The following is a 26,212-nucleotide window of genomic DNA, read 5'->3' on the forward strand; positions in this document are numbered from 1 at the left end:
CTTCTGATGACCTCCAGCCCCATAAGGGCAGAGAAAGAGCAGGGCCTGTGGGAACAAGACGGGGGTAGGCCCAGTCCTCGTTTTCCCGAGCGCAGACACTGAGAACTTTTTAAAACACACCCTGCGATTATTTTCAGAGCTCTCCAGATCCCTCGGGAAAGAAATGACGTCAGAACCCAAGGGCCCTCCAGCTGCGGCTCTGGCCCTCCGCGCATGGGCCCCCCGCCCCCGGGGAGTCACAGCCCGGCCTCCTTCTGCCCTCACTCCTGGCCCCCAAGCGGGGCAAGGGCGGGGGACACGGGGACGCTGGCACACCGGCTGCGACGGGCAGGGTTATGGGTCCCATGCAGGAAGCAAAGGCTTTCGACTTTTGCATGTGGGTGAGAGCTTCCCTCGTAGGCCCAGGGGCAAGGGAGAGACCCCGCCAAGTCTCTTCTGAAGGGTCCCGGGCCGCTGCCCTCCGCGGCGAGCACGACACCCTCTCTGCTAAGGCCACAGGCAGGACTTAGGCCCCGGCCAGCCTGTGGACGGGTGTGGCGTGGCCCGAACAAAGTCTTGTTTTGTTTGGGGGAAATGTTCAAATGTCTGGAAACTGTGGAGCGTAGTGTAGTGATGAGCCCTGGGGACCCAGGGCCAGTCCCAGTGATGACCAGCTAACGGCCCGTCTTACCATCTGTGACGGGCTGAACTGCGTCCCTCCCGATGTCCACATGCTGAAGTCCTAACGCGGCGCCTCAGGCTGAGGCTGCGTTTGCAGACCCAGCCTCCAAAGAGGTGACTGAGTTAAAATGGGTCATACGTGTGGGCCCTGACCCAGCGTGACTGGGGTCCTTGTAAGAAGAGGAGATCAGGACACAGACACACAGACGGACGACCTGTGAGGACACAGGCAGGAGACGGCGTCTGCACGCCCAGGAGAGAGGCCGCAGGAGGAACCAGCCCTGCCCGCACCCTGATCGCGGACGTCCAGCCTCCAGGACTGTGGGAAACAGTGTCTGTTGTCTAAGCCGCCATGCCTGTGGTGTTTGTTATGCAGCCCGAGCTGACTGATGCACTGTCTCTAGCCTCACCCACCACCCCAGCTCCAGGTGATTTTGAAGCAAATCCCAGACACCATGATGCTTGCCGGCATACAGTGCTTTTAAAGGGTTCCAACTTGTTTCCAATTACATAAAAACCAGGGCTGTCCGGCTCCTCTTAGAAAAGGAGTTCCAGTGACATGAGGCACTTGGCTGGCGGGTGCTCGTGGCTCAGAGCAGGGGTCTGGGAGGACAAGGCGGCCGCCTCCCTGCTCCCTGCCTGACGATTGCAGCATCCGGGGATTTGTCACCTCCCGTCGCTGAGCTGACCAGATGAGTAGGAAGAGAATGCCGGGAACAGAGGCTCCAGGCCAGCCCTGATTTCACATCTACCCCGTTCAGACCATGTGCCCGTCACACCCAGCAGGGCTTCTCCTCCAGCAGCACTGGCCTGCTGGGGAGCAGGGTGCCCCTGCCAGAGTCTGTGGAGACACTTGGGCACTGAGCCCAGGGGCGACACTGCCTCACCATGACCTGCCGTGACCTGGGCCAGTGGCCCAGACGGTGGTTGAAATCCTGCTATTTGCTGGAAGGTGCCTGTGATAGAAGCTTCCAAAACTTGGCTCCGATGCAGACCAAGAAATGGGGCAGGCCATGCAGCAGGGGGTCAGGGTCCAAGTCTCCAGCCCATCGCCCGCCAGTCGGGTGCCGGGGCGTCTGATGTGCCATGGCTTAGTTTCCCCTGTACAACGGAGACTGAGCAAGGTCATCAGGGGCTGCCGTCCTCTTCCCGGCCCCTGACCCCCTGACAGGGTGGGAGCAGCCCCTGCCCCCAGCACATGGTGGGTCCTGCCCCTGCTCTGGCTCGGCGTCAGCCAGGCTCGTTCCCTGTCCACCAACCCATTCACTCACCCCACAAGCAGCACTGAGCACTCCCAAGAGCAGGCAGCCGTGGTGGAGACACGTTCTCCTTCGGGGGCACAGAAAACCAAGGAAGAAAGAAAACAATGGAGTAACTCACGCTCCATCGACAGAGAACCCACACGGCGACAAAGATGGCGGGGCGGCCGGCTGGGCCTCGTGCTGAGAGGGTCTGGGCTCCCCTGGAGGGGAGGTGGGCACGGGAGGGGAGCAGCTCGTGGATGTGCACGTGACCCAGCACACAGTGCCTATGCACAGTGCACCAGGGGGCGAGTTTGGACAACGTACACCCTGGTGACATCACCCTGAGAGAGCGGACTCCCGTCACCTCCGGAAGTCTCCTTCCGTCCTCCGCCATCTCCCAGGTACCCCAGGCGTCCTCCTGTCCCTGGGGATCTGATGTCAGTACGGCCGGGCCTGCACAGGGGTGAGTCCGGTCCTCAGCCATTCCAGAGAAGGCTGGTGGGAAGGTCATGCCCTGTGAGGACTTGTGCTGCCCTTTCTCTGAGGTCAGCACCTGGAGTGGACAGGTCACAGGGTAAGCAAGCTTTAACTCTATTAGAAGCTAGGTTGTTTCCCGAGCGCTAGCACCAGTCTGCGTCCCTCTGGCGGTGGGAGGTCCTGGTTCCAGCTCCGTCTCGGCTTCACCAGCATCGGCGGTCGGTGCTTCCAATTTCAAGGGGCATGCAGCGGGTTGTAATCCACATTCTTGAAATGACTGGTGATTTTGAGAACCTTTTCATGTGCTCCTTCGCCATCCAGAGCTTGTCTATGGTGAAGTATCTCTTTAAATCCTTTGCTCATCAAAAAAATTGGTGTATGTTGTTGTTATCGCATTTTTGAAATTCTTTATGTCTGGAAACAAGTTCTTCACCAGGTACCAGTCTGCGGCTTGTCTCATTCTCTTAACCGTGTCTTCTGAAGAGAAGTTTTGACTTTAATAAACTCCGATTCATGAATTTAAAAAAAAAATGTTGTGCTTTTGGTGTTGTATTTAATAAATCTTTGCCTAATTCAAGGTCATAAAGATCTTATTTTTTCCTAAAATTTTTATATTGGGTCTTTGGTCCATTTTGACTTGACTTTTGTATATGGTGAAGTATGATAAAAGTTTTGGTTTTTTACACCTGGATATCCAACTGGTCCAGAACCATTTGTTGAAAAGATTATCCTTTCTTCACTGAATTCCTTGGTGCTTTTGTTGAAAATCAAGTGTCCTTTATGTGTAGGTCTGATCCTGAACTCCTTACTCTGTTCCACTGATTTATTAATCTATCTCGATGCCATAAGCACACGATCTTGATTGCTGCATTCCACGATATGTTTTATCCTGGTTATCTATTTCTTCTTAAGTAAGCTTTGGTAATTTGTACCTTTCAAGTAATTTGTCCATTTCATCCAAATGGTCAAATTTATTGGCATGATGCTCATAATAGTCCTTTATAACCCTTTTACTATCTACAGGATCAGTCTTGATGTCACTTCTCTCATTTGTGACATTAATAATTTGTGTCTTCTCTTTTTTCCTGCTTAGTCTAGAGAGAGGGTTTTCAGTTTTATTGGGTTTCTTTGCTTTTGGTTACATTGATATCTCTATTGTTTTCTTGCTGTCTATTTCATTGATTTTTATTATTCAATTTCTTATGCTTACATTGGATTTAAATATGTGTGTGCTCTCTTCCTTTGCTAGTTTCTTAGGCGGGAGATGAAGTCACTGACATGCCACCTTCTTTTCTGATACAGGCTGGATGTTATCAATTTTCTCCTAAACACTGCTTTAGAATGTCCTGCCAATTTTGATATGTTGTGTTTTCATTTTCATTCAGTTTAAATTTTTTTCAGGGTTTCTCCTTTGACTTCTTTGATTTGTGGGTTATTTAGAAGAGTGCTATTTCATTTCCAAATGTTTGGATATTTTCCAGAGGTCTGTTATTGATTTCTAATTTGATTCCATTGTGGTCAGAGAACACCATTTGTATGACTTGAAGCCTTTAGAATTTATTGTCCCTCTTTTTTTTGTTGAGGAAGATTCACCCTTAGCTAACATCCATGCCAATCTTCCTCTATGTTTTAGTATGTTGGCCACCATCACAGCATGGCTAGTAACAGAGCGGTGTAGATCTGCACCCAAGAACTGAAGCCAGGCCGCCAAAGCAGAGCGTGCTGAACTTAACCACTAGGCCACCGGAGCTGGCCCTGTTGTCCCTCATTTTCATGGCCCAGAATGTGGCCTATCTTGGTCCATGGACCATGTACACATAAAAAGAACACATGTTCTGCTGTGGGTGGGGTGTTTAGAAATGTCCACCAGGCCAAGCTGGTTGACAGTGTAGTTCACGTCTGCTGTGTTCTCTGTGGCTGTGGTGGTCACTCTGCAGAAACAGGAGGGGCTTCCAGCCCAAATTTGGCTTGGATGTTGAGGTTGATGACACCACCATACACACATCAGGAGAGGATGAAAAGGCTTGTTACTTGAATAATGAGGCTTTCTGGTCCACAGTGGATTGAGGGAGCAGGGAAGGGAGACGGGCTTGGGGTTTTTATGGTGGTTGGGGGGAGGGTCAGGATGGGGGCTTCCACGCATGGCGTGAATTTCCCACAGCGCCAAGAGAGGGGGCACAGGGCTTCTATCTGAGTGTGCAGAAGGGGACACATAGGGAAGAGGGAGGGTGAAGCTTAAACGCTGTCAGCAGTCAGACACCAACAACGGGATAGAGGCAGGCTCATTACGGTGGTTTTCTGCCTGCTTGTTCGATGAACCATTGAGAGAGGGATATCGAAGTATCTGACTACAGTTGTGGTCAGTTTCTCTCTGCAGTTCTGTCCACTTTCCTCATGCATCGTAAAGCCCTGTGATTGGGGCAGAAATGTTTAGAATTGTATGTATCTTGGTGAGTTGACCCCTTTGCATTCTGAAATGATGTCTTTGCTCTCATAATGAGCTCTGCTCTGAAATCTGCATTTTTGTATATTAGTCGCTCCAGCTTACTTTTGACTGATGTTCAATGGTCTATCTTGTCTATCCTTTACCTTACTATGTGTCTTTATATTTAACGTACATTTACTGTAGGCAACATATAGTTGGATCTTCTTTAAGTACAATCTGACAATTTCTTTTAATTGGAGCGATCAGACCACTTACACACCATTACAAATGTGGTTACTGACATATTAGGGTTAAGTCTATCATCTTGCAATTTGATTTTATTTATCTCATGTGTTCTTTGGTCCTCTTTTCTCTTTTCTGGAGCTGTGCGTGCTTGAGTTTCAAACCAGGAGCTCTGTGGCCTCAGCGTTAGTGCATTGACCAGCCCTGTGCAGCTCGCCTGGTGTGCTCGCCACTGCCCCATCCCTGATGCTGATGCATTAGGTCTGGGGAGGGATGCTCAGCTCTGCAAGCTCACGTGGGGTCCAGCAAAGTGGCTCCTTTCAGTTTTCTGTCACAAGTATGTCTTGACACACCCCTCTTCTCTCTCTCCGTGTATAAGTATTTGGTATTCACCTAATTTTAAAATGTGTTTGCAAGTGGAGACAAGTATAGAGAGTTTCAATCTTATGAATGGATTTTACATCCAAATTATTTAATAAGCCATGAGCTATGGGCTGCATGTTTGTGTCCCCCCCCAGATTCCTATGGTGAAGCCATAACGTAACATAACGTAACGTCCACGGTGACTGTCTGGAGACGGGGCCTCTACGGAAGCACTGAGATTAAACGAGGTCATAGGGCGGAGCCCCGATCCAATAAGATTAGTGTCCCTCTACCAAGAGGAAGAGAAACAGAGCACTCTCGCTCTCTGTGTGTGCACAAAGAAGAGCTCACGCGGGCAGTGGTGAGATGATGGGGCCGACGTGCCAGGAGGAGAGGCCTCAGAATGAAACCTACAGGCCGCGCCGTGATCCTGACTTCCGGCCTCCACGCCGTGAGGAGTAAGCATCTGTTGTGTAAGCCGTCCCGTCTGTATGCCCAAGACAACATGATAAATCAAGGCTGGGCATGGCAGCCAGGGCTGGAGCGGTGGACACATCTGGCGGGTGACGCAGAGTGCAGAGAGCCTCGGGCTCCCAGACATGGGATTAGGCTCACCCCGCGGGCTCCGGGGAGCCGTGGGGTGTTTCTGAGTAGCAGACAAGGCTGGGCATGCAGGGCCCCCAGAGGGCGATGTGCAGGATCCCCTGGGCGTCGGCTGGACGTCACCTTCGCTGGCCCGTCCTTCCACCTGTGCTGATCAACGGCAATCGACAGCTGCTTCCAGAGGGCCGTTCCGTCTGTAGTCTGCGTGTGGGGTGGGGTGGGGCAGACTCTGCGACTCAGGGTCCCAGGAGGTGAGGGGGTGCCCATGGCTCCCGCCCAGAAGACGTGCTGGGGGCCGGGGGGAAGCTCTCGCGGTGCTGCGCTGCGGACAGTGGTCAGTCTGTCCAGGCCCTCCACCCCCACTGCTCTCCTCACTCGCCAAAAGCCCACCCACAGTCAAGGAGCCTGGGTGCTGCCCACTTGGAAATCCCAGGGGAACCCTCGGCCCTCTCAGGTCCTGCGTCCAAGGGCTGTCATGACTGCCCACGAGCCCCTGCTGGGCATCCAGCTTCGTCTGCCCTCACCATTTTTACCACTCACTCAGGTACTGTTTTTACCGTCCCCATAGTGACTACTATGTCACCACCAACGTTGACCCTTAGCGCCTGCACTAATGCTGCTTAAGACGAATGATTCGAACGAATCTGCCGTCTGAAAAGGTAAACTATGCATTACTGTCGTCGGAAGAAAACCAGTAACAGGAGCTGCAGATGGTGACAAAACGAATGCAATGAAAACAGGTGGCGGTGTGACAGCGACTACACACCTGCCCGCACTGCTTTGTCACTGGAGAACAGGGGTCCAAGACCACCGCACATGCCAGGCGTGTCCACCTGACATGGACAGCCACACCGAGTGGCGGAAGCTGGGAGGGCGGCCCCCACGCACGGCCCGAGCCGTGCCTGCACGCCCTGGGGAGCCCACGGCCCTCTGCTTTCTCCAGCCAGTTGTGTGGGAGTTAAGTCTCGGGGGCTGGCATTTTGTCATGACGAACATGACATTTGGGAACGTCCACGACAACAGCCAGGTCACAGCAGCATCTGGGGCTCCCCTGGTGACCCGACCCAGGTGCTGCTGGCCCTCCCCATGCTCATCACTGGAGGAAACGCTACGGCGCAGAGATTAATGAGAACACACACGCACTCCCCAACCTGACGTGTGGGCCCCTGAGGTTACCCCAGACCCCCGCCCAGTGTGAGCCCCCACCGGCCAGGCTGCCATCTCCCACCACATGTTTCCCATGAGGCCGCCCCCAGGCTTCCCACCCTCACACTGTGTGTCAGACCCCCACCCCAGGGGGCCAGTGCACCTGGCCTGCCTCCCACTGCAGCCAAGGTCCCAGGTCACGTGGACTCTGGAGGAAGGGCCATGTCGGGCCACTGTGGACGCCCACTGTGCCTGGGGGTGGGTGACACGGAGCAGGAAGCTGAGGCCTGCAAAGGCCCAAGTCTGTGCGGGTGGCAGGCCACATCCGGATACGGGCACCACTGCTCGCCCTCCCGAGCGTGACCTCCAGGCCCCATGGAGAATGGGGCTGCCCTGGGAGTGACGGGGAGAACTCTGAACATGGCAGCCAGGCCACCATGATCCACAGCCTCGGCTGCTTCTCCAAGAAGAGGGACCGTGTCACCCGTCTGACCCGTCCTGTGTGTCCCCAGCCGAGGATGGAGCCCACAGGTGCACTGAACGGCACTGTTTGAACCACGAACTCTCACGGCCACACCCAGGACACGCTCGAAGTGTGTCCAGACCCGCCCCCGGCAGCCAGGGCCCCTCCATGCCTCCCTCACTCACTGACTCAGGCCACCTGCCATCTGGGGCCGCCGGAAAGGACAGTTTGAAAAACCGAAGTCCCTTTTCCCCCAAAATATTTTTTATTCTTGTGTTACATTTGTGTTTCCAATTGTGAATAAAAAATGCTTAGAAAGTGGTTACAAAACAGCGTGAACCGGACACGAGGTGAGGGCGCGGCTTCTCCAGGAGACGACATGGGGCTTGGCGTCGGGTGGGTCCGCCTGCCTGGGCTCAGTCGGGCTTCTCACTCTCAGAATCTAGAAAACAAAACCGCCACAGCTCATTACAGGCCCGACGCGGACACACGAGGCCCTGCTCTCCAGGGAGGCGGCGGCAACACCAGAGCACTCACGCTCCTTGGGGTCCGGCGGCCTGACTGCGGCCATGCACCGTGCAGACTGAGCAGCTGCCCACACCAGACGGGCTGCCCCGCGCCCAACGGCAGCAGCACTGGACCAAGCTGTGTCTGGCTCCTTGGCCACCGTGAGAGAGGCAGCAACCCCGAGGGGCCCCACCTCGGCCCAGGGCCAGCGCTGAGACGAGAGGCCACACAGGGCTGGGGCCCCTCTGAGAGCAGAGGGACAGAGCCAGACTGCATCTCGACGGGAACGCGGGATGAGCACAGCAGCCGCCACCAGCCTGAGTGCTTGCAGGGGCGCAGGCCGCCAAGCGCAAGGCCATCAAGGGCAGGCCAGCCAGAAACATGTGCTGAGCCCCACGGGGGCCTCCCCACCCTGCACCTGCCCCAAGTCCTCTCTGTGCACAGACGCTGACCCAGGACAGGGGGCAGAAGAGCCCCGCATCCCCCCAGCTCTGTCCACGGTGAGTCACGCAAACCTGGTTTTCTCCAGGATAGCCAGTGTGGACAGGGGTCAGAGCCACCCCTTAGATGGCCACAAGACTCACGCTCTTCATGCGGCTGACCCACTGCACGTCTAAATGCAGTTCAAGTTCAGAATGGTTGAAAGCCGGGCAAACAGGCTAACTCAGGCCTGGAGCCAGCAGAGGCCGGTCCTTGGGCCCAGGCCACTCCCGGTGGGTGCCATGTGCAGGTGACAGGGCCCCACCCAAAACCCCATTCTCGTCCCCCAAGCTAGGTTGGCTCAGCGTCCACCACACCTGGCTCTGGTCAGGGAGACCACACCCCTGCTCAGCCCCCGGGCCCCGGTCGGCTGCCCCAGCCTTCTGGGCGAGGGGTCAACGGTGGGCATGGAGCTGATGTGATGCTGTGCCCAGGGCAGGGCAGCGCAGCCCGCCCGGGCGGCCTGTTCCATCCTCCCTGAGAGGCTGGCCGGTTCGGCTTTCACGTGAACAGAGGGTAAGACAAAGATGTTGTTCCACACTGTTTTCAAGCAAAAACGTTTATTTTCTCCTTCATATATACAGTCTCTTGGGGTTCCGTGTCACTGGCCATCCGTGTATAGAGCCAGGGCTCCAAACCTATGTCCGGTGCAACAGAGGGAGTAGGTGGGCAGCTTCCACCACCCTCAGGACCAGGCGCACGCGCTTCTCAACAAGGGACCGAGGGGCACGTTCCAGAGAACAGAAATCTCTTACTGCACATCTGCCCTGGCAGAAGACTCTGCCTAACGGCCTGGAGAATTCAATTCTAACTGAATTGACGGAATAATATATTTGAACCCATAACTCAGCCAGTTCTAGTGAGGTCCCAAAGTCCAGCAGAACCATAAAGTCACGGCTGGCAGCGCAGCCAGCTGCCTCCCAGCAGCAGCGGGATGTACCGGGGTCCGTGAGGCGCGGGGCCCTCGGCTCCCTCTGAGATGAGCCCCACTGGAAGCCCCGGAGAGGAACCCTCCCGCCCGGCAGGGTGGCCTCGGGGCCTGGAGAACAGCAGGAGGCCAGAGCGGGTAGAGCAGCTGCAAGCGAGGCCCAGGTGGCCACGGGCCTCAGCACAAATAATGGAGAAGGCAGGTGGGCCGGCAGGAGTCAGCAGATCCCCCAGCCGAAGGGGCCGCGCTGTCTCTGCAGGGCTCCTGCTCCCCACACACACCCTTCCCTGCCCACACTCAGAGCAGCCCGGCTGGCTTTGGGTCATGGGGGCATGTTCGCTCACCTAGCTCTTCCCAGCAGGTTCCGCACAGCCAAACACAGTTCCTTCATAGGACACCCACTCCCACGAGCAACCCACTGCCCAGGAACCACGTACCCCTAGGCCGCCTGCTGGCCACGCTGCAGTTGAGGGTGCGTCCATCTCTCTACTCCCAGTGCCCGCAGAAGCCCAGAGAGGTCTCGTTTTATGAGCACAAAGCAGAGCTCCCTAGCATCTGCAACTCTGATATTCAAGATCAATAACTCAATTCTTTTTAAAAAAAGGCATTTTCAACACAAAACTAAAGATCAGACTTTAGCTTAAGATTTGTAAACCACTCATCTCTCTGTAACTTAAAATGGGAAACTAAGATGTGGACACACAAGCCAATTGCAAATGAAATACACCTTTTCCGATACATGATTGTTTTTTAACATCTCTTTCCATCAGGCAACGGAAAAGCTGGAATTCAAGGCACTGTACTTCTCAGGGTGATCGCAACGTTCTAACCATCAATTCAAGTACAGAAGGGGGTGCAGAGACTGCAAGTGTAGACCAGGGGACTAAGAGGGGACAGTGTCTGCAGCAGTAGAGGAAGCGAGGATGCTGCCCACGCCGGGTCCCACACCCGCGGGCAGGCGGGGCAGGGCGCGGAGGCCCAACCACAGCCCGGCTGCTCCGGGCTGTTCAGTTCAGGTGTTCCATCTGGTAAGTGGCTGGACAGAAAGCTATGTGATCCTCAGCCTGGGGCCGGGCTCACTGACCGCAGGCGGCTGCAAGGACACGGGAAGCACGGAGCCCGCTGTGCCCACGCCTGGTCCCCAGGCAGGGTTCCAACTGCCCGCCGGGGCTGCCCAGGGCCCCCAGGACACTGGAGTCGGGAGCAGACGTCTGTACTGGCCCAGAGGCAGTGCACAGGGCGGGGCTGGGAGGCCGGAGAGGGCAGTACCTGGCATGGGCACAGGCAGAGCTGGGGTGGCTCCGGGAATGACGGCGGTGGGCAGAGGGCCGGGCGCCGGGGCCAGACACGGCGTCCCCACTGCTGCTCGAGGCGTGTTCATCTACAAGACAAGAACAGGAAGGCACATGTGGCCATATCAGCCGGCCTCCCCAGTGGCCGTGGGGGTCCTTGTGGTTTCTCCGTCCTCGGGAGAGTGTCCCAGGACCTCCACGGGTGACTTCTAAGGGCTGACACCAGAGTGACAGCATGGGGCTGGCGGGAAACGGCCACCCCCCCTCTTTCACTCACCAAAGCTGCACCCCCTCACTTCTGGGCCGCACACCATGGCTGTCCACGGGCCAGGGGGTTCGGAGTAGACCCCGCAGGGCCTGACCCTTGAAGACACAGTGAGCCATACCCCCACCCAAAGGCCTCCTGCTTGGCTGGTCAGAGCCATCGCGGGAGGACCAGAGCTGGGAGCTGTGGGGGGCGAGTGCCCAGAGTGCGCAGCCAATGGCAGGGCAGTCCCTTCGCTCTCCACATCAAAGCACAACAGCACAGGGACAGGGAGCGGAGCTGCGATGGTGGGTGAGGCCAGCGTGGCTGTGATGCAGAGACCTGAGGAGGCTGCTGCGCGGGAGGAGATGACAGACCAACAGCTTCCAAACCCTCCAACCCGGCAATATAAAAAAGGTAAAACATCAAACCAAGCGGGTTTCCCAGGAAGGCAATGCTGCTGCCCCAGCGGGAAACACAGCAGCTCCCCGCAGCTGTGCCCCAAGGGAGAGCCCGGGGTGCCCTCCGCAGACTCAGGAGAGCATCTGGGCAACTCCACTGCTTCACGCAGGCACAGCAGCCGAGGCCAGAGGGCGCTTCTCCCCGTGTGAGGGGCACCCACAGACCCACAGCCAGCCCCGGGCCCAAGTGAGATCCAACTGCTCTTCCCCAAGGTCCCCGCTCCCGGCCCGCGCTGCGTGGGAAGTCTCGGCCACGCAAGAAAAGGAACAAGAGGCACAGAGTGGAAAGGAAAAAGGAAAACCATCCTTACCTACAGATGACAAGACTGTGTACAGAAAACCCAGAAGAACAGATAAACCAATTTCTAGAACCAGCAAGCAAACGTAGTGAGATCGTGGACTATGAGGTACAGAAATGAACCACGTTTCTACACACCAGCAACACACAACTGGGGAGCGCACTTTAAAACAACACAATCTACAGGCGCGTTCCAAAACATCAACAACCCAGGGATAAATCCGATGAAAGAAACACCACCAGCGAACACCTTCACACTGAAAACGACAAAACTTTGCTGAGAGGAAATAAAAAAGATAGGAATTAACAGAGAGATGTCATGTTTACAGGAGGACTCCACTGTGCACACGTCAAGTCCTACCCAGTTCATCACAGAGTCGACAGAATCCCAACCAAAACCCCACACGGCCATTGTGCTGAAATTAACAGGCTGTTTCTAAAATGTAGACGGAAATGTTAAGGACCTAGAAATCTCGTTCAACTAGAATGCGATTAATGCCACCGAGCTGTATACTTACAAATGGCTAAAATGGTAAATTTTGTTACACGTATTTACCACAATAAAAAAATTGGAAAACAGAGAGAAGTTCTGACACATACTACCATGTGGATGAACTTTGAAAACCTTATGCTGAGTGAAATAAGCTGGACACAAGAGGGAAAATACTGTGTGACGCCACTCATACGGGGTCCCCAGAGTCGTCGAATTCACACAGACAGAAGGCAGAAGGGTGGCGGGTTCCGAGGGGCGGGACAGGCAGATTACCAGAAAGGGGAGTGGCGAGTTATTTCCTAATGAGTAGTTTCTGTGTGGGATGATGAAAAAGGTCTAGAAGTGGACAGTGGTGAAGGTTGCACACTGTGAATATAATTAACGCCACTGAACTATACGTGTAAAAATCATTAAAATGGTAAACTTTGTTATATAGATTTACCACAATTTAAAGAACAGTAAAACAAATAAACGAGACTTTAGTAAGAACCCCAGCTATCTGAACAACAGGGGTAGCAGGGCCAGCCGACGGGCACGGCCCAGCACGGGCAGCGCAGCCAACGTGGTGGTGCACAGCCAGCAGCAGAGGCCAGCCTGCCCAGGGCTCGGGGCACAGACCGCGGGGCCGTGGGCCACGGTAAGGACTCTCAACTGTGTCCCAGAATAACAGAGAATGACTTGAGCAGTTGGACTGATGGAGGTGTGGCTGTCGGGAGGGTGCTGAAGGCGTCCAGAAAAATGGGGGCGTTCAGACTGGGAGTGTGGACGGAGAGGGAACGAAAGAGGTGGCCTCTAGCATCCGTGGAGCAGCGACCAAGACTGCCGACTCGGGTCAAAAGGCCAGTCCCGGCAGATTTTAAAGACTGAAAACACAAAGTGTGCTCCCTTATCACAGTGCAATTAGGCTAAAAAACAGTAATAAAAAGATCACGAGGAAATTAATAACTCGGTTACTTCAAATCACAGTGGAAGTTACAAACTATTTTTAACTGACGGTTAAAGAAAATGCTACATATCAAAATCTTTGGGATGCAGCTAAAAACCACTAGAGGGAGCATCACAGCCTGAGCGCAGACAGGATCAAAGGCTGGAAACCCATGAGCGGTGCATCTAAAGGAACCTTCTAGAACAAAAAAATCAACCCAAAGATAGAAGGAAAGAAATAATAAAAGAAATAAACTAATGAAACATACAACAAAGAATATCATCAAAACCCGAAGGAGTTCTTTGAAGAGGCTGGTAAATCTATCAACCCCTAAGGGGGCTGCGTGAGGGGAGAGAGCACGGGAGCGAGCGCACCCTCGGAAATCACCGCTATCGGGAATGAAAAACAAGACATCCCTGCACATCCTGAAACTGTGGGGAGAGAAGGTGTCATGAACAATTTTATGCCAACTAACTCGAAAACTCAGATAAATTTAGAGACGTACCAACTGCCAGAAAAGCAGAGTTTAACAGAGCGGGGAAACAGGAAATCCAATCGTGCCAACTAGAAAAGGAACCGCACCATAAGGAAAACCTTCCCCTCCAGGGAGTGAGACACGTGGGACAATGCAGCAAATGGTCAATCACGCCGTGCGGGTGGGGCACGCAAGAGTTCCCCACGGAATTCTCAACTCTTTGTGTGTTTCAAGTTTTTTAAAGTGAAAGGTCATAGAGAAACCTTCCCACACTGAAAAACAGAACTCCACCCCAGACAGCTTCGCCAGTGAGAACGCAATCTCGCACAAGCTCCTTCAGAAGATGGAAAAAGCGGGAACACCCCTCCTCCAGGTGGGTCACGAAGTCGGCAGTCCTGGTGCAGGAACACACAGGTGACAACGCCCAAGACTGCAGCTCCCCGCCTGGCCCCATGTGGTCTGGGAGCCTGGGCTAAAGCCCAAAGGGGTGTCCCCGGGGGTGGTGTGCAGGTCCCACCCGCTCCGCCGGCCGGGGTCAGAGCGAGGACAGACAGGGCTGGCCCACAGGGATGAAGCCACGCTGGGGGTTGCTCTGCTGGACCTGGGGTCGCAGCCCCGCTCCCACCCAGTCCCCCCTCCACCCCACTGTGCCCCACTTACAGCCCGTGCCTCGCCGGGGGCCAGCGGCCGGCCTGCCGGGGCCTCCATATCGTGCAGCTTCTGCGTCTGCTTCAGCTGGTTGAGCGACGGCTTCAGCTGCGTGGCCCCAGCCGTCTTGCTCGTCCACTCGTCCACCAGCTTGTGCAGGTCATCCGTGAAGGTGCCCTTCTTATTGTTGCTGTTGTTCACCTGCGCCTGGACATGCAGGGCCGGCTGGGGGCCCGGCTCAGGGCCCGGGACCAGGCTGCTGGTGGAGGACCCTGGGGAGCACACACGGGCTGGGGTTGGTGACAGCGCACGCCAGCTCCACAGCCGGCTGCAGTCACTCTTACGATGGTCTCGCTCAAGCCTGGCAACACCTTGCTTCAGGAGATGGTCTGCGTGTGGGGCCCTGCGCCAGTTTTGGACACAGTGTGGCATTTCCAGGGGCTGAGGGGGCACTGGGCTGTGCCAGGAGACTCACCCATCTCATTAGCCGGGCCAGGGGACAGGACCCCAGCAGCCGGCAGCCTTACTCAGCACCCACTCTGCGCTCATGCTGCCCGCAACCACCAGGCTCCCGTGTGAGAGCTCAGGAAACTCCTGGCGCAGTCAGACAGCCTGGGGCGAGCTCCTCTGGCCTCTGCACTGTCAGCTCTAACACAAGGACTTGGAAGAGGCGCGACAGTGCTCTGAGCAGACCGCTCAGCACGCAGCAGCTGCCGCATCCTTCCAGCAGAGAGGAAATGCTCGCAGGAGGCTGGACTGCTGGCATTCCCATGCACATGAAGGGCTACGTGGTGTGGGGTTTAAGACAGAAATTGCACCTCTCCTCATCAGAGCATCTGGGGAAAGTACTAACAAAGGGTAGAAACACCGTGAGCCTTCTAATGTGGGCCCCCAAGCTGTCTGTGGGGCCGAAGCCTGTAGCAGGGGAGCTGGGAGGCCTGGCCACCCTGAAGGCCTGGGGGCCGCAGCTCAGGCGAGGCCAGATGAACACGAGCCCACCTGGCCACTTCGCTGAAGATTTTTTCTAAATGACCAAATCAGGACTTTTAAACTTTTAAAAATTGTCCCCTTCTCTCCTCTCCAACACAGTTTCTGGTTGGCAATTTTGAATAAACCAATTATTGCATTTTCTGCATTAAAAAAATAACCTAATGACCATCTCTTCAAACAAGCTGTTACAAAACGGTCTACCTTAGTGGCTAGCAATGGAAAAGCACAGACACGGACAGCCAGACGTTAGTGATGAGGGTGCACACACAGCTACTTCTACATGAACATTTCAGCCAGGAAAGAAAAAAGGGGGGAAAAAAAGAGGCGCGAGATGAGAGCGGTGGGCGCCCCGGTAGACTGATACCCATTTCGTCCCGGCATCTCTCCTCGGGGCACTCATCTTTAGCACTTCAAGGAAATACTCATTCCTACGGTTTTGGAAAAGGAGCCAATTAATGACTGGTGGCGAGTGGACGTTCCGGAGAAGGAGGGCCCGCTAACGTGGACGGGCGGGAACACAACCCTCGGAGCCACGGAGCTGCAAGGGGCGCCTGTGGGCGGCTGTCCCGCCGGGTGAGGTGGGGCGGTGTCAGCGGAGGGTGGGCAAGGAGCAGGTGCAGGCCCACCCGCCTACCCGCGCACCCCACGGAAACCCCGCTGCGCACTAGCCACAATCAAGCCCATGCGATGGAGAGCGGACAAGGGGAAGAAACCGATAGTTACGACTGCTGTGCTCTTTGCCTAGACAGAGACGCTTCAAGGCAGACCCTGCAAGGGAAGAAGAAACGACACAAGACCACAGGGTTAGGCAGGACAGCACGCACGGGGACAGGCCACCACATCTAAGCAAGAGCCACCAGTGTGCGAGGAGAGCAGAGGCCAGCAGTTCAGAGACGGGCCGGCCGCCGGCTGGGGCGGCCCGCGTCAGGGAGCGGGCCCACGCGAGCTTCGCCAAGGGCGGGGGCCGGCCGGCCCTAAGCTTTGGGTAGAAGTGTGAGTTTTCAGAAGCATAGTCCAAAAAAAGGAAGAAAAACAAAACAAAACGAACAAAAAGCCAGTGCACCACTTTGCTCCAAACGTGAGCTAGGCGCCTCCTGAGGCGCGAGCCCCTGGGTGGGCCAGAGGACTCTGCGGGCCAGGCCCGTGGGGGGTTTTCCAAGTGCAAAAAGATACATTGTTTTGCAGGTTTGAGGCCAATGCCCACCCGGCCAGCATGGGCGTTGAGGGGGAAACACGAGGGGTCCTCGAGGGAGGTCGGGGCAGGGCCCACCCCGATTCTCTGCAACGCTGTTGCCTCAGCCGAGGCCAGGTGTCCACCGGGGCAGGGCGAGGCCTCCTTGTCATTGGGCCACCACCAAGAGCTGCCGGATCCTGCGCCCCCAGAGGCTGCCTGTGCCCGACTGCTGGGCAGGCGGCTGACTTTAGTGTCTGGCACGACCTGATGGCCAGGGCCCACCCACAGCTTACCCTGCGACCTTCCAGGGCACCAGGCGGGCAGAGGGGGATGGACAAGGACAGCCCAGGCATCCCCAAGGTCACTCAGCAAAGCCACGCTAGCGTGGACTGTCTGTCTGCAGTCTCGCCCCTGGCCCCTCGCCCTGCACACCCCACGCTCCCTGCAGGGCGCCCGCCGAGGTGCTGTTCCCGGCACTCTTGCCACTGAAGATAAGACACTGCCTACTGCATCTAGGGACAGGAGCCAAGGTCAGCCTGGGCCCCCGGGGAGAAGCTGTGTGCACTGGACTCGGGAATGCAGCTCAAACTGAGTTGTCCTTATTTGAGTTCATCCTGTGTGTTCTCTGAGGCCGACCCAGGGAAGGGGAGGTGCTGTCCTGCTGGGTCTCTAACAAGCAAATAAAAACGAAATAAAAACGAAACGGCTGAGCAGAAGCGGTCCACACCCATCGACCCTTGGAGGCAGCTCTGAAGGGCCTTTGCAGGTCTATGTTCCCAACTGGTGGAACCTGACTGGGAGCACATGGCCCTTGGGGGCTCCATGGGGCACAGGGAGGAGGGCCCAGGTGAGGCAGTGACTTCCCTGTCAGGTCTCTGTGGTTGCAGCGTCACCCGGACCACAGCGGTCCTCTGGGGATGACCCGAGGACATAGACTAGCCACCCTGCCAGGTCCCTGTGGCCAAGGGCACAGGTTCTTTCAAGGGGCCACCTGTGCCTGCCGGCAGCTCGTGTGTCGCCAGGGCTCTGCATTCAGGGCCGACTCCTGTCATCCTCACGGAAGGAGGACACAATGACCAGCCACAGCCTGCTGCCCACTAGAATTGCCAGAGGAAGCCTGGGCCGCCACAGGGCCCCACACAGACATCACAGGAACCCAGAGCCAGGGCCATGGGCCACCAGGCCACTGTGCTTAGAGCTGGAGAGTGACACTAGCCCACAGAGGCCTCCATGCCCTCCTCAGATACAGGCCCAAGGTGATCAGAGCAAGGATGGCTCCCGGTCCTCATGGCGGCCTTTAAATACAAACCAACCAGATTCAGGCCTCTCCACACCAAGGTCACATGTCCAGCTCGGTGCAGAGCTGTAGCCCAGCAGCCACCATGGGGCTGGGGAGCGGCCCTCGCTCACACCACAGCCCTGTCCACTCTCAGGTGGCCCCATGAATCTCCTCCTCAGTGTCTGTGCCTTGGCCTGGGTCCTATCCTGGATGCCTACCACGCAATATCTGACGGACAAGCCTGCACCCAGCCCTCTCACCCTGCTCCGTGCTTTATACATGCCCCCGGGTCCTGCCCACACAGCCACCAGGCTACCAGGTAGCAACACCAGGTGCTGGGGCCACATGGGACCCACACGGGGCCTGATGGTTTAAACCAGCCCCACCCCTGGTTTCCCGTGGAGGGGGGAGGTCTCTCCGCAGGACTCCATCCTTGGCCAAGGCCCTGGGAAAGACTGGCTTGGAGGCCCCAGAACTACTGAGAGCAGCTTGCCACAGCTGTGGGCTGGGCTGGGCTGGGGAGCCATGCGGACTCTCCCAGCTGCTGGGGAAACCCTGTTCCTCCCAGACGGTGACAGGGCAGCACGCAGGACGACCTAGCCTCTCATCCTCGCACAGCAGGTGTCTGCAGAAGCCCCCACAGAGGAACCAGCTGCCTGCCCTCACGGCCAGGCCAGGGGTATCAGGCAGCGTCCGGCTGTGTGCGGTGAGACCCCCACCCTGCTCACCCCCACATTCACTCTGGCATGGAAACACAGGCTGCCCCTGGTGTGACGACCAGCCCTGCCTCGACCCGCCGCCATCCAGACCCTTGTCCAGTTGCCAGGAGGACGTCTCGAATCCGACGGTGTCTGATGGGGACAGATTCCTGAGCCCGGGCCAGGCCCTGCTGGCACGTGCTGTTTATCAGATGCTGACGCAGCTCATGAGGAACCCCGGGGCCGCAGCGTCGTGCAGCCCAGCGGGGCTCCCTGCCTCCCCGACAAGGAGTTTCTACCCCTGACTTGGCATTCGATACTCGGCTCTGGCACAGGGAAGCAATGGTTATATAGCACCAAAACGCCACCCAGGGTGTCTCTGTGGAGCCACCAAAGCGCTTAAGATGAGAAAAGCCACAAAACTTGTCCAGGAAGCGTGAACCAGGGAGAGGGTGAGGCTCGGCTCTAACCTGGGTGACATCACCCTGAGCCTTGCTACCCGCCGCACGGGCCCCGAAGCACAGGCCTGGCCCAGGGTCCTTCCCCTCGTCCCCCACAGTGCAGCTGGGCCCCCGAGGGAGGGACGAGCACCCTCCAGGGGGAGGGCAAGGCCTTGGGGCTGCACGGGGCACGGGAGGCCCAGAGGAAAACTTGCTGTAGCAGAGGCCCAGGCTCGCCGCCGAGGGACGTGAGCAGACCCACAGCCCCATGAGCACAGAGGGAGTCCGGGAAGGATACCAGCATCCACTTCTGGTCAGATGAGAAGAGTCAGAGGCAGGGAGAGTCAATGGACCTGACAACAGCTTCTGACCAGCCAGACTCCAGGATGCAATGGCTTCTGCAACCTGACTACACCCCGACTCCCTAAAAAAGGTCCCCAAGCTTCCCTGAACCCTGACCGGCCGCAGGAGGGTCCTGTAGGATGGGCAGCGGCTGCGGGGCCTGCCCTGCCACAGGGTCCAGCGCTTCCCCAGGGCCTGCCCACCGGCTCCTCCCATGGCGGGCCTGTCCCCACACTGTTCGTCCTGGGCCTGGCAGCCTCTCCCACGTGGGGTCACCTCCCAGCCCCCTGGAGCTGCCTGCGGCTCTACCCTTGGCGCCCTCATCCATCTCCGACCTCTCTCATCCTCTCTGAGCCTCAGGGGAGCGGGACTGTCTTCAGAACTTGGCACAGACTTTGTTTTCCTGGAGCCTTGTCTCCTGTCTGTTCAAGCAGCAACCTTGTCAACCTCCTCTAGGCTCAACCTCTGCCACCCACCCCCAGACCCCGTGGCCACGGCCCTCGGCACCCGAGCTCCAGCTCCCAACCCACCTCGCAGCGACCCAGATCTGTACACTACAGGGTCTTCCCACTCTTGGTCTGCTCTGCTCGTGCAGCCTCTGCCCAAAGGCCCCCTGCCTCTTGGTCCTTGGGGCGGCAACCAGCTCCGAACTTCCTCCAGCCTTTCTGTGCTCAGTCTCCCATCAGACCTCCAACCTCCCTGGCCACCCAGGAACCAGCAGACGTGACTCCAGGAGGAGCCCCAAAGTGCTGTGGGTCCCAGGGACGTGGGACAGGAGGGGGTGTCCCAGCACCGCCCCCTCAGAGCAGCAGGCTGGGCTGGGTCTTCACACCCCCAGGCCCCGCACTCTCCTGACCAGCAACCTCAGAGTGTGGGCAGCCTCGTCATGGCTGAAGAGGCTAGGAACACAGCCAGGGCCTATAAGGGGCCGTGCGTGACACACACAGCATCTCATCGGTCACGGCCTCAGAGGAAGGCAGGCCTGCCAGGCCAGCACGCACCACCACCTACGACCAACCCGCAGGGCCTGGTGCCCCGCCTGCCACAAGCCGTGCCTCACACACTCCTGTCCCCCAGCCACAAAGACAGAGTAAAACCTCATCCTGTGTCCCGCTGTGCCTGGGATTCTCTTATCTTGAACGATTAGTAGTGTAACAAATGAACACCCTTAACACAAGCAAAGCCACATGGGTACCAGGCAGAGGGTGACGGCCAGAGGTGCACATGTGCTCACTCGCTCGTTTTCACCTCAGTGCCTGGGACACAGTGGTCTAACCCGCCCCCACACCTGCCAGTGGCTTCCTGGCAGCGCTGCAGCCGCCTGTCTGAGCCAAGGCACCTGGAGACCCAGGTGCTCTCACCCCACGGCTCCCCGGGCAGGAGTCTCGTGAGCGCACACACGTGTGCACACACACGGGCAGAAGAGGACCGTGAGAGACGGTGAGGCAAGCAAGGAGCCGGATGCACACAGACCACCCCCTGCCCCCAACCCAACTCGGCAACTAACCAGCAGCCCGATGACGCCTGAGCTGAAGCGGCAACCTGTTAGGGACAAGGGGCCCTGGGCGGCCCAGGGCCTTTCTACAAGGTCCTGAGCCTCCAACCTGTCCCGCCTGGGGAGGATGACGTGGGCCCTCTGAAGGGATGGACGCCTGCTGTGGATGTGGCCTCGGGTCCCGACAAACACAATGTATCTTTATTGTACCAGCAAAAAGCCACGTGCCCTAAACCTGCATGTCCAATCCAATTAGTAAAGAGTTCAATTTTTCTGTTAAAAAACAAAAACCTGAGAACCTCACAGCTTTTAATTCATTTGCCAATTGAGCTGAGGGATAAAAATGGATCTGGACAGCCCTGAGCGGGTGCACCACTCCTAGGCCCAGAGTCCATGGTCCTAGGAGGGCGTTCCAGGGAATCTGAGGACAACGGGGGCGAGTTTGGTTCAGCAGAGCTCTGAGGAACCACTAAATCGACTTCATCTCTGAGGTGCACGAGATGAGAGGGAAACACACCAAGTAAAGTGCTCCAGCCAGAGAGAGGGCCAGGAGGGGCCGGCCCGGGAGAGCCGCGCGGGAGGCGGGGATCCCATCTCTCAGTGCTGGAGAGATTCCCGAGGTGAGCGGGGTGCAGGGGCTGGCGTCCTAGCTGGAGCACGTTCTCTCGGCATTTCCACATGCAGGGAGCCAGGCAGTGGGTGGGTTAACAGGACTGAATGTTGTGATACGGCCCTTGTACGGAAGTTACACCCTCCAGTGACCTTCTAGAACTGTCTTGGCTTGCTACATGCATGTCTTCAGAGTCCAGACACGTGTGAAACACACCATGCGTCTAGAGAAGGCCGGGGCTGTCTTTTTGTTGTCGCTGGAACTGGGGACAGCGGACGTGTGTATTTGCCACAATCGCAACAGAAATAAAACTACGTCCAACATAAAAAAAAAAAAAACCAAAACATTAAACAAACGAGTGACGGACGAGAGAAATGCAGAGCGCCTTAGGAATCGGGGGGCAGAGCGCCCGAGGCCGGGGGTGGGCAAGCCACTGCACATGCTTCTGGCGCCTGGGCACGAGCCGAGAGCATGCACTGGCACTTTCTGGGCCAGAGGGCGGGCGTGGACGGGGTTCCAATTTCAGCATTAAATAGGTGACTTCAATGGGCCGGGGGAGGCAGCCTACACAGTAATGGAAAGTAATGAAGACAGGGAGGCAGGGGAGAAACCAAGGGCCAGGAGGTGATAAAATACAAAAGAACAAATACAGACAGATGGACACAGACACGGGTCCACTGAGGAATCGAGCGCGAGGTTTGCTACTAGACTTATAGGTCACTCTCTCAGACGTTGGGTGGGAAACCGTCCAGCCTGCAAATGAATATAGAGGGAAGAGAACAGAGAGACAGGCATCAAGTACAGTCTCTGGGATCCCTCCTACAACCACCAGCCACATCCGCCTCGACACTTAGCATCCACGGCTCCACCTAGCCCAGCCCCGAGGACCACGGCCACGGACCACATAACAGAAAGGAGGCACGCTGGAGCGGAAGAGAAGCAGCCCCTGGGAGAGCGTGCGGGGCGGGTGGGGGGGGGGCAGAGATGTTCTTGGGACAGAGATGGTGGGGGTGGAACACCTCCTCGCGTAGCTGCTGTGTCCACGGCAGCGGTGACGAGCACGTCCTCCTCAAGGCCAAACTCCCAGCTCGAGAGCTGTGCCCTCGACCTCCCAGCCGGCCCCCTGACGGAAGGACCCACATTTAGCAGGGAGCAGGGTGGGGTGGGGCGGGCCAGTGCCTGGGAACCGGCGCAGGGCCCGCCGCAGACGCGCGTCTGACCTCTCGGCGGTCCTGGCACCTTCCCCAGGCCGGCTCTAGCAAAGCAGCCTCCCTCAGAGCCGCTCACGGCCAGACCTGTGAGGGGCGGGCCCTCCACGCCTCCTTCAAAGGCTACGGCTACTGTTGTTTCTTTAAGAAGCTGTTGGCAGCCTTGGCCCCAGCTCGCGTCCCCTCTACGCCACTCGGGCCCTACGCGGCTAGCACATGCTTGGGGACGGCAAGCTGGGAGTCACCTGGGCCGTGCGCTCCGCCTCCGTCACTGGCTAAGCCGGAGCAGAAGTCCGCAGACAGGGAGGCCCGCACGGAGCAGGGCTGCTGGGTCTGAACTGCCTTCCCACTCGGGTGTGGAGCCGCCGCGGGCCCCGCCCCGGCATGGGCAGGGTCCTTAGCAGGCGGGGCTCTGCTGCACTCTGACAAGTGACCTGGGGGGAGAAGGGGGACAGGCACGATGAGGCGCGGCGGGACAGACCGGCCGTCCCCTCGGCTCTTTGCTGGGTGACCTTGGGGAAGCTGAGTCCCTGTGGGCAATGGGCGTGCGGCCCATCCCCCGTGTAGGATGTCGGGAAAATGAAAGAAAAGCAGCCGTCTCCATCACTTGCCAGGGACAGGCCAGGTGCGCGTGCAAACATGCCGAGTGGCCCATGGCTCCTCCGGAGACACACACCTGGGCTCAGGGGGCCTGTGGGCTTCCTCTCTCTAACTAGCTCTAGGAATTGGCATGGACTTTGTCTAATTCTGCAGTCCGTGGACACATACCCTGCAGGTTATCTGCAGTACCGAGAGGGAGAGCTGACGGTCAGCTCACCACCAGCTTCCCGCCTGGAGCACTTGGGGATTTCAGCTCACTGCGTCAGAGTGGGGGGCTCAGGGTCAGCGTGCACCCCTAGTGCCAGGCATCGTGGTTAACAGGCCCAGTGGTCCTCACCATCCTCCCCCTCCCCCAAAGGCAGCTGCTTGCCCCCACTGTCAGCCGGCGGCCTATGCCTAAGAATGGGGCCAGAGGAAGAGCCACCTCAGGCAGCACCCTGCAGGGAGAAGCAGGTGGGGAGAGCAGCCCCGAGCCCTGGAGACCCTGCGCCTCCTCCCTTAGTGCAGCCACGCACGGCCGGGGGCCCCTCTCCTCCTGATGGAGCACCCCTTTGGTGCCTGCCCCTCAGTCCTTCCCTCTTGGCATGGGGGGGCAGAGGCCCTGGCCCTCGGTGGACTGCAAAGGCTTCCTGGCCCCAGTGAAAGGAGACCCGAGACGCCTCTTCCAGGTCTGAGCTGCCCCTGCTTGGAGCTGCCCCGCTCCCCTCCAGTCCCCAGCCCTGCCCCTCGCCAGCCAGGAGGGCGACGGCCAACCTGTGCTGGAGGCCACGACCTTGAGCTGCTGCACCAGTGGGTTCAGCAGCTTTCCTGCCTTCAGCTTGCTCTTGCTGGTCTTTCTCCGGCGGCCGGCAGGGGGCGCCGTGTGGAAGAGGCCCAGGTTGGGGGGCAGCGGCTTCCCCAGACGGCGGTACAGGGCCTCGATCTCCTGCTTCTGCTGGCTCTGCAGCTCCGAGATCTCCTTCAGGTGCCTGCAGGAGGGGAGAGAAGAGGGAGGGCAGGTGGACATTGGGTCATTTGCAACACACGCAGCCCCTCTAGGAGAGCCCATGATGGGCAGGATGGGCGAGGAGTGAGGCGGGCAGCCCAAGGCCAGCCTGGGCAGACAGGCCCCTCGGAAGGGACATAGGGGCATTTAAACGCCACTTTCTGATTACATCTAAACCAATGGGCGTCACTGGGGGCCTCTGGCATTAACACACCCAGGGACACAGCAGCGCATGAAGGCCAGCCTAGAGATGCAAGAGTTCAGATATCCAGACTCGTAACCCTGCTGTGCTTTTTAGTGGTGGTTGGTGGCAGGGTTGGGGGGGGGTGTGTGTGTGGAAGACCTCACACATTTATGCTCACAATACAAACGCTACACACAAACACAGGTGAAGAGAAAAATAATCATTGCTCAGAACTGGGAGGCTGCCTCCGCGTATTAGGCAAATAAGTGCTCTTTCCTCCACGCGAGGGAACAGAGAGCACGAGAGGCATCTCAGGCGAGGGGACGCCCGCACGAGCACGTCTACGAGACGTGTGTTATCAGCCAGAGACCTGGGGCTCCAGCTCCAGCCCTCCCCGCCATGGGGCTCCCACTCAGGCTGATCCCCACAGGCAACACTACGCCCGGGCACAGAGTGGAGCTGACAGGTCTCATGGATGGGAAGCTGCCGTGAAGACGTGGGTGGCATCACTGGCTGTGGGCAAGGTCAGTTTCTAGAACCAGCCAGGGAAGGGTCAGGTGGTCCCTGCCAGCCTCCCTCAGGGGCTCGCTGGCCGAGACCCTGGCCACTTCCCTCGCTCGCTGGCCTTCCCTCCTGCGACTCCCATGGTGCTGGGTTGGATGCCAGCCCCTCAGCCATGTCTGATGGGCCCTGGCCACCCCGGCCAGGGGGCTGGCCCTTCAGCCTCACCCGAGACCCATCTCCCCTGTGAGAGACAGGAAACAGGTGTTTTTCACGGTTGGACATAAGAAAGCAAGTTCAGATTTTACCTCCTGAACACCTGCCGGATTTGTTTTAGAAAAACGACTCTCTAAACAGCGTGAAAATTAATAAAGGGAAACCTCATTTAAAACGGAGTCTGGGGGCTGGCCTTGTGGCCAAGTGGTTAAAGTTCCGCACTCCGCTCTGGCAGGTTCGTGGGTTCCGATCCCGGGCCTGGACCTACTCTGCTCATAAGCCAGGCTGTGGAGGCGTCCCACATAGAAAGTAGAGGAAGATTGGCATGGATGTTAGCTCAGGGCCAATCTTCCTCACAAAGAAAAAGAAATTAAAATGGAGTCAGGAGGCCAGAAGGGGGAGCTCCCACACAGTACCACTGGAGGTCAATTACAGAAGGACTGTCCATCACAGGCCTCCAGAGGAAGATGTCCGTACACTGCATGTCCTGGAGGAAATCAACCACCCCAGCAACTCGGCCATTGAGAACCGGTCCTCACCCTGAACTCTCGCTTTCCGGAAACAGACTTCCGTTCAGAACAACCCTCCCAAATTCCTTCTCCTTCCTCCTTCTTCACTATGAAATAACACTCCCCTCCTTTGCTTGCTGGAGTTGCCTAGGGTCCACCGTAAGAAGCACACCCCGAGTTGCCATTCTTTGGTTTTTCCTGAATAAACTCATTTTGTGCGTAAACAACTGGCTGATTTACTTTTTAAGTTGACAAACATAGTATCAGAAGTAGAATCCAAAGGAGGTGATGCCTGAGAGACAACGACCCCGGAACCCAGTGACACGCGCGCACCGAAGGCCCTGTGCTCGTCACTTCTGTGAGTGGCATCTGCTTTCAGTGTGGTCTGTCTCCTCTCCGATCCGCGCTCCCTCCTTTTGTGTTCTGAGCTCTACACTTTCTGCGGGATCTGGAGAGGCCTGTCCTCTCGGGGGTGGGACTCTGTCTTCCAGGACCAAGGCTGTGTTTTCTGGAGGCAGCACAGCTCCTTTGGGGCTTGGGTTTGCTGACAACCCAGGAGCTTTTCTTTGGTTTCACTTCCTTTTGGAAGCAGGGCTGGGAATCCAG

At 57.4% G+C, this 26,212-nt stretch overlaps 1 protein-coding gene across 30 annotated transcripts in view; it reads right to left on the bottom strand.

The window, feature by feature from the left end:
- Window positions 1-7,866: 7,866 nt before the first annotated feature.
- WNK2 (WNK lysine deficient protein kinase 2) overlaps window positions 7,867-26,212 on the bottom strand; it is a 116,186-nt gene continuing 97,840 nt past the window's right edge. For 3 of the 30 annotated variants that reach the window (XM_070590526.1, XM_070590525.1, XM_070590551.1), the window contains 6 exons: window positions 23,965-24,179; window positions 22,857-23,045; window positions 22,058-22,156; window positions 16,089-16,133; window positions 14,388-14,647; window positions 9,155-10,920 (listed from right to left, as the gene is read on the bottom strand). In XM_070590526.1, the coding sequence (XP_070446627.1) occupies window positions 10,588-10,920; window positions 14,388-14,647; window positions 16,089-16,133; window positions 22,058-22,156; window positions 22,857-23,045; window positions 23,965-24,179 (1,141 nt within the window). In that variant the 3' untranslated portion in view covers window positions 9,155-10,587. Of the gene's footprint in view, window positions 8,067-9,154; window positions 10,921-14,387; window positions 14,648-16,088; window positions 16,134-21,555; window positions 22,157-22,856; window positions 23,046-23,964; window positions 24,180-26,212 lie in introns of those variants that run through there. The other 27 variants (XM_070590543.1, XM_070590542.1, XM_070590552.1 and 24 more) reach the window with 17 other exon arrangements.

The sequence above is a fragment of the Equus przewalskii genome, chromosome 22 (genome assembly GCF_037783145.1).
Source record: "Equus przewalskii isolate Varuska chromosome 22, EquPr2, whole genome shotgun sequence".
NCBI classification, from domain to species: domain Eukaryota; kingdom Metazoa; phylum Chordata; class Mammalia; order Perissodactyla; family Equidae; genus Equus; species Equus przewalskii.